An 11,665-nucleotide genomic window follows, 5' to 3' on the forward strand; every position below is an offset into this window, starting at 1 on the left:
AGTAGTCATGTATGAATGTGAGAGTTGGGCTATAAAGAAAGCTGAGCACCAAAGAATTGATGCTTTTGAACTGTGGTGTTGGAGAAGACTCTTGAGAGTCCCTTGGACTGCAAGGAGATCCAACCAGTCAATCCTAAAGGAAATCAGTCCTGAATATTCATTGGAAAGACTGATGTTGAAGCTGAAACTCCAATACTTTGGCCACCTGATGGGAAGAACTGACTCATTGGAAAAGACCCTGATGCTGGGAAAGATTGAAGGCAGGAGGAGAAGGAGATGACAGAGGATGAGATGGTTGGATGGCATCACCGACTCAATGGACATGAGTTTGAGCAAGCTCCGGGAGTTGGTGATGGACAGGGAAGCCTGGCGTGCTGCAGTCCATGGGATCACAAAGAGTCAGGCATGACTGAATAACTGAACTGACTAATGAATAAATAAGAAAAATTTAAACATTCTAGAGAAAAATAAAAATGGTAATGAAAGCTATCATAAAGTCTTCTAAAATAACTTTAAATATTTACTTCTTTATCACTCCCTGCATCTAATAACAAATATGAAAACATACAGACATCTACAAATGTGTACACACACACACACACACACACACACACAAAACCCTACCTGAATTAAAGTTTTACTAGAGGAAGGACTTTGCATATCTTATTTACCCTGTGTTTCTATTAGGACAGTGCCCACATATTGTATGCACTCATTCAACAAGATTCAACAAGTATGTATATGGAGAACCTTTTCTAAATACCATGATAGTTGCTAAATAAGTATTTATTGAATGAATGTGTAGATGAATAAAATTCAGTGAAATAGTCCTTTAGCTTCATGCTAATCAGTGAGATATTAATAGTAATGCAAATATAAGTTAAAGGTAATTGTTTGTAATAATAAATAGTGCATATTAAAAATAATTTACTACACAGCATTGCTACTAGGTAAGCATTGTTGGGTTTCCCCAGTGGCTCAGTGGTAAGGAATCTGCTAGAAATGCAGGAGATGCAGGTTTGACCCCTGGGTCAAGAAGATCCCCTGGAGAAGGAAATAGCAACCCACTCCAGTATTCTTGCCTGGGAAATCCCATGGATAGAAGAGCCTGGCAGGCTACTCCATGGGGCGGAAAAGAGGTGAACACAACTTAGTGACTAAACAACAACATACTTCCAGCACTAAAGTTAATGTCATGAGGATGTAATGTACAGTGTGGGGAGTACAGTTAATGTGGGCATGTGTGTGTGCTCAGTCTTGCCCATCTGTGACCCTATGGACTGTAGCCTGAGAAGCTTCTCTATCCATGGGATTTCCCAGGCAAGAATACTGGAGTGAGTTGCCATTTCCTTCTCCAGGAGATCTTCACAACCCAGGGAGGGAACCCATATCTCTTATGTCTCCTGCATTGGCAAGGGGATTCTTTACCAGTAGTGCCACCTGGGTTAATGCTGTATGTTATATGAGAAAGTTGGTAATAAAGAACACCTTAGAAGTTCTCATCACAAGAAAAAAGTAAGGGCTTCCCTAATGGTCCAGTGGTTAAGAATCCACCTTGAATGCAGGGGACACTGGCTCTATCTCTGGCCCAGGAAGATCCCACATACCGCAGGGCAACTAAGACTGTGGGCCACAATTACTAGGCCTGTGCTCTGGAGCCCTCGGCCCAGAACTACTGAGCTTGTGTGCAGCCACTCCTGAAGCCCTTGCGCCCTGGAGCCCATGCTCCACCACAAGAGAAGCCTGCAGAGCACAACAAGGGAGCAGATCCTGCTCAACACAACTAGAGAAAGACTGTGCACAGCATGGAAGATGCAGCACAGCCAAAAATAAACATTGAAAAGCTGGTAGCTATACTATCCTTAGGATAGTCAACATTTTCCAATACATACAAATACATAAGCATTATGTTGTACACCTGCAAGTAATACTAATACTGGTATGTGAATTATATATCAAATGCAAATTTTTAAAAAATAATTTTGGAACATGTGGATTAAGTCAGTTCCATCTTAACTTCTGAGTTAAATTCACCCATTCCAGTTCATTTTAGTTCACTGATTCCTAAAATGTTGATGTTCACTCTTGCCATCTCCTGTTTGACCATTTCCAATTTGCCTTGATTTGTGGACCTAACATTCCAGGTTCCTATGCAATATTGCTCTTTACAGCATTGGACTTTACTTCCATCCCCCATCACATCCACAACTGGGTGTTGTTTTCCTTTGGCTCTGCCTTTTCATTCTTTCTGGAGTTATTTCTCCATGCTACCCCAGTAGCATATTGGGCACCTACCAACCTGGGGAGTTCATCTTTTGGTGTCATACCTTTTTGCTTTTTCATACTGTTCATGAGGTTCTCAAGGCAAGAATACTGAAGTGGTTTGCCATTCCCTTCTCCAGTGGACCACATTTTGTCAGAACTCTCCACTGTGACCTGTCCATCTTGGGTGGTCCTACACAGCATGGCTCATAGTTTCATAGAGCTAAACAAGGCTCTGGTTCATGTGATCAGTTTGGTTAGTTTTCTTCGATTGTGGTTTTCAACCTGTCTGCCCTCTGATGGATAGGAATAAGAGGTTAGTGGAAGTTTCCTGATGGGAGAGACTGACTGAGGGGGAAACTGGGTCTTGTTCTGATGGGCAGGGCCATGTTCAGTAAATCTTTAATCCAATTTTCTGTTGATGGGTGGGGCTGTGTTCCCTCCCTGTTGCTTGACCTGAGGCCAAACTATGGTGGAGGTAATGAAGATAATGGTGACCTCCTTCAAAAGGTCCCATGCATGCACTGCTGCACTCAGTGCCTCCGACCCTGCAGCAGGCCACCGCTGACCCATGTCTCTGCCCGAGACTACTGGACCCTCATGGGCATGTCTGAGTTAGTCTCCTCTGGGGTCACTGCTCCTTTCTCCTGGGTCCTGGTGCACACAAGGTTTTGTTTGTGCCCTCCAAGAGTCTGTTTCCCCAGCCCTGTGTAAGTTCTGGTGGTTCTATGGTGGGGTTAATGGCAACCTCCTCCAAGAGGGCTTATGCCATACCCAGGTCTGCTGCACCCAGAGCCCCTGCAGCAGGCCACTGCTGACCTGCACCTCCACAGGAGACACTCAGACACAGTTCTGGCTCAGTCTCACTAGGGAAAACCACTAGACAATTCAGGTATGACCTAAATCAAATTCCATATGATTATACAGTAGAACTGACAAATAGATTTAACAGATTAGATCTGATAGAGTGCCTGATGAACTATGGATGGAGGTTTGTGACATTGTACAGGAGGCAGTGATCAACATCATCCCCAAGAAAAAGAAATGCAGAAAAGCAAAATGGCTGTCTGAGGAGGCCTTACAAATAGCTGTGAAAAGAAGGGAAGCAAAAAGCAAAGGAGAAAAGGAAAGATATACCCATTTGAATGCAGAGTTCCAAAGAATAGCAAGGAGAGATAAGAAAGCCTTCCTCAGTGATCAATGCAAAGAAATAGAGGAAACAATAGAATGGGAAAGACTAGAGTATCTCTTCAAGAAAATTAGAGATACAAGGGAATATTTCATGCAAAGATGGGCTCAATAAAGGACAGAAATGGTAGGGACCTAACAGAAGCAGAAGATATTAAGAAGAGGTGGTAAGAATACACAGAAGAACTGTACAAAAAAGATCTTTATGACCCAGATAATCATGATGGTGTGATCACTCACCTAGAGCCAGACATCCTGGAATGTGAAGTCAAGTGGTCCTTGGAAAACATCACTATGAACAAAGCTAGTGGAGGTGATGGAATTCCAGTTGAGCTATTTCAAATCCTGAAGGGTGATGCTGTGAAAGTGTTGCACTCAATATGCCAGCAAATTTGGAAAACTCAGCAGTGGCCACAGGACTGGAAAATGTTAGTTTTTGTTTCAATCCCAAAGAAAGGCAATGCCAAAGATTTCTCAAACTACCACACAATTGCACTCATCTTAGACGCTAGTAAAGTAATGCTTAAAATTCTCCAAGCCAGGCTTCAGCAATATGTGAACTGTGAACTTCCAGATGTTCAAGCTGGATTTAGAAAAGGCAGAGGAACCAGAGATCAAATTGCCAACATCTGCTGGATCATCAAAAAAGCAAGAGAGTTCCAGAAAAACGTTGACTATACCAAAGCCTTTGACTGTGTGCATCACAATAAATTGTGGAAAATTCTGAAGGAGATGGGAATACCAGATCACCTGACCTGCCTCTTGAGAAACCTGTATGCAGGTCAGGAAGCAACAGTTAGAAATGGACATGGAACAACAGACTGGTTCCAAGAAAGAAAAGGAGTACGTCAAGGCTGTATATCATCACCCTGCTTATTTAACTTATATGCAGAGTACATCATGAGAAACGCTGGGCTGGAAGAATCACAAGCTGGAATCAAGATTGCCAGGGGAAATGAAAAAAATATATATATATTAAAAAAAAAAGATTGCTGGGGGAAATAACAATAACCTCAGATATGCAAATGGCACCAACCTTATGGCAGAAAGTGAAGAACTAAACAGCCTCTTGAGGAAAGTGAAAGAGGAAGTGAAGTGGTTGGCTTAAAGCTCAACATTCAGAAAACAAAGATTATGGCATCTGGCCCCAACACTTCATGGCAAATAGATGGAGAGACAGTGGAAGCAGTGGCTGACTTTATTTTTCTGGGCTGCAAAATCACTGCAGATGGTGATTGCAGTCATGAAATTAAAAGACACTTACTCCTTGGAAGGAAAGTTGTGACCAACCTAGACAGCATATTAAAAAGCAGAGACATTACTTTGTCAACAAAGGTCCATCTAGTCAAGGCTATGGTTTTTCCAGTAGTCATGTATGGATGTGAGAGTTGGACTATAAAGAAGACTGAGCACTGAAGAATTGATGCTTTTGAACTGTGATGTTGGAGAAGACTCTTGAGAGTCCCTTGGACTGCAAGGAAATCCAACCAGTCCATCCTAAAGGAGATCAGTCCTTGGTGTTCATTGGAAGGATTGATGCTGAAGCTGAAACTCCAATACTTTGGCCACCTGATGCAAAGAGTTGACTCATTTGAAAAGACCCTGATGCTGAAAGAATGAGGGCAGGAAAAGAAGGGGAAAACAGAGGATGGGATGGTTGGATGGCATCACAGACTCAATGGACATGGGTTTGGGTAGACCTGGGAGTTGGTGATGGACAGGGATGCCTGGTGTACTGTGGTTCATATGGTCGCAAAGAATTGGACACAACTGAGTGACTGAACTGACTGACTGTTAGGTCCATACCATTTCTGTCTTTTATTGCACTCATCTTTGCATGAAATATTCCCTTACTGTCTCTAATTTTCTTGAAGAGATCTCTAGTCTTTCCCATTCTATTGTTTTCCTCTATTTCTTTGCATTGATCACTGAGGAAGGCTTTCTTATCTCTCCTTGCTATTCTTTGGAACTCTGCATTCAAATGGGAATATTTTTCCTTTTCTCCTTTGCTTTTGCTTCCCTTCTTTTCACAGCTATTTGTAAGGCCTCCTCAGACAGCCATTTTGCTTTTTTGCATTTCTTTTTCTTGGGAATGGTCTTGATTCCTGTCTCCTGTACAGTGTCATGAACCTCCATCCATAGTTCATCAGGGACTGTGTATATCAGACCTAGTGCCTTAAATCTATTTCTTACTTCCACTGTATAGTCATAAGGGATTTGATTTAGGTCATACCTAAATGGTCTAGTGGTTTTCTCCATTTTCTTCAATTTAAGTCTGAATTTGGCAATAAGGAGTTCATGATCTGAGCCACAGTAAGCTCACAGTCTTGTTTTTGCTGAATGTATAGAGCTTCTCCAAAGAAGAAGCCAAAGAAGCCAAAGAGCTTCTCTTTGGCTGCAAAGAATATAATCAATCTGATTTCAGTGTCGACCATCTGCCAAGAGAACACACTGGACCTAATAGAAGCAGAAGATATTAACAAGAGGTGGCAAGAATACACAGAAGAACTATACAAAAAGGAATTTCAGGACCCAGAAAACCATGATGGTGTGATCACTCACCTAGAACCCGACATCCTGGAATGCGAAGTGGGCCTTAGGAAACATCACTATGAACAAAACTAGTGGAGGTGATGAAATTCCACTTGAGCTATTTCAAGTCCTAAAAGATAATGCTGTTAAAGTCCTTCACTCAATATGCCAGCTAGTTTGGAAAACTCAGCAGTGGCCACAGGAGTGAAAAAAGTCAGTCATCATTCCAATCCCAAAGAAAGGCAATGCCAAAGAATGTTCAAACTACCACACAGTTGCACCCATCTCACACCCTAGCAAAGTAATGCACAAAATTCTTCAATCCAGGCTTCAACAGTAGGTGAATGTGAACTTCCAGATGTTCAAGCTGGATTTAGAAAGGCAGAGGAACCAGATATCAAATTGCCAACATCCGCTGGATCATCAAAAAAGCAAGAGAGTTCCAGAAAAATATCTACTTTTGCTTTATTGACTATTCCAAAGCCTTTGACTGTGTGGATCACAACAAACTGTGGAAAATTCTTAAAGAGATGGGAATACCAGACCACCTGACCTGCCTCCTGAGAAATCTGTATGCAGGTCAAGAAGCAACAGTTAGAACTGGACATGGAACAACAGACTGGTTCCAAATTGGGAAAGGAGTACATCAAGGCTGTATATTGTCATCCTGCTTATTTAACTTATATGCAGAGTACATCATGTGAAATGCCAGGCTGGATGAAGCACAAGCTGGAATCAAGATTGCTGGGAGAAATATCAATAACCTCAGATACACAGATGACACCACCCTTATGGCAGAAAGCAAAGAAGAACTAAAGAGCCTCTTGATGAAAGTGAAAGAGGAGAGTGAAAAAGTTGACTTAAAACTCAGCATTCAGAAAACTAAGATCATGGCATCTGGTCCCATCACTTCATGACAAATAGATGGGGAAACAATGGAAACAGTGACAGACTTTATTTTGGGGGCTCCAAAATCACTGCAGATGGTGACTGCAGCCATGAAATTAAAAGATGCTTGCTCCTTGGAGGAAAAGCTATGACAAGCCTAAACAGTATATTAAAAATAAGAGACATTCCTTTACCAACAAAAGTCCATCTAGTCAAAGCTATGAATATCCCAGTATTCATGTATGGGTGTGAGAGTTGGAATGTAAAGAAAGCTGAGTGCTGAAGAATTGATGCTTTTAAACTGTGGTGTTGGAGAAGACTCTTAAGAATCCCTTGAACAGCAAGGAGATCCAACAGGTCCATTCTAAAGGAAATGAGTCCTGAATATTCATTGGAAGGACTGATGCTGAAATTGAAACTCAAATACTTTGGCTACCTGCTGTGAAAAGCTGACTCATTTGAAAAGACCCTGATGCTGGAAAAGATTGAAGGCTGGAAGAGAAGGTGACAACAGAGGATGAGATGGTTGGATGGCATCACTGACGCGATGGATATGAGTTTGAGTTGGCTCCGGGAGTTTGTGATGGATAGGGAAGCCTGGCGTCCTGCAGTCCATGGAGTCGCAAGGAGTCCGACACCACTGAGTGACTTAACTGAACTGGTCTTAACTTCATTTTGTGGACCTATGTTAAATTCATGACTTAAATATGAAAATATAAAATCTTACTGTTAACATTCTGTGGGTTTAAGACAGACACAGAAACAGACAGTAATTCACCTGCACATGAGATGTAGGCTTCCTCTGTTGGAGAGCATGAACTGCAATTCCAAGGATCAGAAGGACACTGCCAGAGAGAGGTATCCGTGTTCTGACACCGGATTCCATCTACCCACCGGGGTCTAGAACCTTCTCTAAGAGCAACAGAAGTGTTGAGACTTCCACTGTCCCCACAGCCAAGCTGTCTGCAGATCACGGACACGGTGATGTCTTCCATGGGGCTTCGGCAGACACTGCCCCAGGTCCCATTGTAGAAAACTTCCAGCCACCCAGCACACTGCTGGTCCTCGCTCACCATCCTGAGGGCCAGGAACTCTAAGATTGAAAGGGAGGAATCAGGACTGGTGAGAACTTCACTCTTTGTTCAGGGTTATCCTCTCTCCCAGAAATAGTGGCCATTCCACCCTGAACCACCTGAGGAGATACTCATTTAGTGATAAGACTGAAAGTTGTCTCCCTTTTACCTGACTTTTCCCATTTGTGTCTATATTTTTAGACATTTCTACAACCATGATGTAGTGAATATGAACAGAGAGGAAAAGCAACCTGGGCACCTGTAGGGGAGGGAGCTGAATTCTGCTTCCTGACAAAACCTCTAAGAGAGTGAAAGGGATGTGATATAATATTGGGGAGGTGGCAGAATAATGAACCCTCAGATGTCTCATCCAAATCCCTGGAACCATGAATATGTTACCTTACCTGGCAAAAGGGATTTCACAGATGTGATTAAGGTTAAGAATCTTGGGATGGTGATATTAAGTTGGAATATTGTGGATTAACTATGTGAACCCAGTCTAATCACATTCTTATTGGATTGGTCAGAAAGTTCCTTTGGTTTTTAAGTCAAAACAAAAGACACATTTTCATGTTCACCAAGAACTTTATTGAACAGCATATTCATCATTTTTTTCCACTACCTTCTGCCGTTTTCAGACAACTTCATAATTCCCTCTTCCAAAAACTTTTACTTTCTAAGCAAAGAACTATTTCAAGCATGTTTTATAGTCTTGCAGGGAATTTAAATTTTTTCCATTAAGAGAATTTTGTAAAGATCTAAATGAATGGAAAGCTAAAACTGAATTTTCTGGTAAACACAGCTGATGAATCAGAACTAGCCAAACTGTGGCAGTTTTTGCCTGGCCTACAAAGACGTATGTGGTCTTGCATTATCCTGATGGAAGATTATGCATTTTCTCTGGATCAATTCTTAATGCTTCATTAAGTGCAGCTTTCAGTTGGTCTAATGGGGAACAGTACTTGTTGGAATTATCATTTGGTTTTATGGAAGGTACTCCCTTAATAGAGGACTCCTTTCCAATACCACCACATACACAAGATTACCTTTCTTTGGAAGAAGACTGGCCTTTGGTTGGTTGGTGGTGATTCATTTTACTTGCCCCACAGTCTCTTCCATTCCACATTATTGTACAGTATCCACTTTTTATCACCCATCACAATTTGTTTTAAAAGCAAAATGTTTTCATTACGTTTAAGTAGAGAATCTCATATAGAAATACTGCCATGGTTTTTTTCACTTATGTGAAACCCAAACATCAAAGCAATTAATATAACCAAGCTGGTACAAATGACTTTCAGTGCTGGATTTGGACGTTTTGAGTATGTTGGCTGTCTCCTGCATGGTTTAACGTTGATTGTCTTCAAGTAATATCTCAATTAGACTGCTATCAACTTCAACTGGTCTACCCTACTGTGCAGTACTGTCCAGTGAGAAATCTCCAACACAAAACTTAATAAATCACTTTTGATGAATGTGATCAGTCACCACACTTCCATACACTCTACAAATTTGTTTTGCATCTCAGTTGTGTTTCTAACCTTTCTTGATATAATAAAGCATGATATGCAAAAATGTTGCTTTTTTCTTCCATCTTCAATATTAAAATAGCTACACAAAAATTCACCAATTTTTATTTTTTTTAAAATGCATGCTGATATGACAGCTGTCACAATACAATCTAACAAAATTGTTTCAAATGAAGTGAAAGACAACTAAGTGTTACTAGATCATCTTACAGGAAAAAAATGGAGGAAGCTTTTGGCCAAACCTATAGAAGCACTCTTTCTTGGCTCTGGCTCCAGGGAGGTGTGACTCTGGATAATGGTTAGAGACCTGCAGCATTGCTGGTCTGATGATGGCTGAAGGGGCGCTATGAGCCAAGGAATGCAAATCGTCTGAAAAGAACCTTGATATAAAAAACGGGATTCTTCACCAAAGCCTCAGAAGTGATGTGGCCCTGCTGAAATCTTAATTCCAACAGGGAGATCCTGTTGAACATCAACCCTACAGAACTCCAAGGCAATAAATATATGTTGTTTTCAACAACTATGTGGTAATTTGCCACAGAAACTAGTACCATGGACTTAAGGTTTTCGTCCCACATGTAAGGCAAGGTGAATCCTACTTTTAACTGTAAATTCTAAGAAACGGCTCTGCCAGGAAACTCTGCTGAGAAGAAAGGGCTAGAAGGTCCACTGCTACAGGAAGAAGTGAAAGCACCTAGTCTTCATGTCTGCTGGAAAGATCGGATCCATGGGAGGAAGCTTCCATCTCTGGTCCTTTCAGCATCTCTCCCTCAGAGCTCAGACTCCCGTCCTACAGTGCCCCACATCTCCCCCAGCCTGTGGACTGTGTGCAGCACCCACCTGAGCAGATGACCCCCGCGTCCTGCTTGTGTCTGCAGTCGTGCTGCCCCCAACCCCGGGAAGGGCACTTCCACACGTGAGACTCATTTCCTGTGCAGTTCAAGTCGTTCAACCAGATGGGTCCTGATCCTGCCCCGAAGTGAGCAGACCCCGTGGCATTGAGGGCTTCTCCACAGCCCAGCTGCCTACACACCACACGGGCATCGTCCAGGTCCCAGCCGTCATCACAGATGGTGCCCCAGGAGCCCTGGTCAAGGATCTCCACTCTCCCGGCGCAGGGACCGCCCCCGTCCACCAGGCGGAGCTGTCTGCTGTCTGAGGAGAGAGAAATGGGACAATGGGGCGTTGATGGCGGCGGGGGCTGGGAAAATGTTCTTCTCTCCTGTGGGACCCTCACCTGAGCAGTAGAGGGCGCTCTCGTCTGAGGCTACAGAGCCTGCTGGTTCAGACACGGAGTCGTTGCACTGGGGCAGCACCTGGGTGTGGTTTCCTGTAGAAACAGCAATGATCAGAGGATTGGTGGATTGAAGAACAGGAAATTGAATTAAGCTAAATAACGACCTAATGATAAAGTCTGATATAAACAAAACAGTAAGGTTATCATAATCTTCAGGCTCACCGACTCTAGGGAGAGTTGTGCTTCTGACAGCACCACAATTGGTTTCAGCCAACCATTGCACTAAGAATAAGTTAAACAAGCTCTTTTGTCTCTAAATCTATCCATAAACAGGAAAAACAAAATAAAATCTTTCCCAAAGGGATTCTACCACTTTTTCATCTACAATGTCTATTCCTAAAAACAATACTCATAAAAGAAATTGCATAGAAAACCAGGAGGAAAAAGACATTGGAAAGAATTTCCCAAGTTATTCAGCTACTAGAGTTATCTGATGGAGAATTTAAATAGCTGTGATTGACGGCCTCGTGTAATTAATTGACAAAAGAAATTGACAAAATAACAACAGATAAAAATTCTAGAGCTGAAAAACTTAACAGCCACTATTAAGAAATAAAGGATGAGAGTTTCAACACATTAGCTTGGCATAAGGTAGAAACAGCAAACGGAAGATCAGAGGACAAATAGTCTTCTATTTAGAGATACAGGTCACATAATAAGTGTCCTGGTTGCTGCTGCTGTTGCTCAATCATGTCTGACACTTTTTGAGGATCATATGGACTGTAGTCCACCAGGCTCCTCTGTCCATAGGATTTCTCAGGCAAAAATATTGGAGTGGGTTTCCATTTCCTTCTCCAGGTAATCTTCAAGAACCAGCGGTGGAACTTGTGTTTCCTGACTTGGCGGGTGGGTTCTTTACCACTGAGCCACCAGGGCAGCGTGTCCTGTTTATATTT

General features: G+C 42.2%; 1 protein-coding gene across 1 annotated transcript; it reads right to left on the reverse strand.

Annotated features, from left to right (window-relative positions):
• Nucleotides 1-7,648: 7,648 nt before the first annotated feature.
• LOC110137288 (antigen WC1.1-like) lies at nt 7,649-10,802 on the reverse strand (the record flags this gene model as incomplete). The annotated part of the gene is made up of 3 exons (XM_070464745.1): nt 7,649-7,963; nt 10,313-10,627; nt 10,710-10,802. Coding segments are annotated over 3 exons (723 nt in total), but the record flags the coding sequence as incomplete, so codon positions are not given.
• Between the last annotated feature and the right edge of the window lie 863 nt (nt 10,803-11,665).

This window comes from Odocoileus virginianus, unplaced genomic scaffold (genome assembly GCF_023699985.2).
Source record: "Odocoileus virginianus isolate 20LAN1187 ecotype Illinois unplaced genomic scaffold, Ovbor_1.2 Unplaced_Contig_258, whole genome shotgun sequence".
Lineage (NCBI taxonomy): Eukaryota > Metazoa > Chordata > Mammalia > Artiodactyla > Cervidae > Odocoileus > Odocoileus virginianus.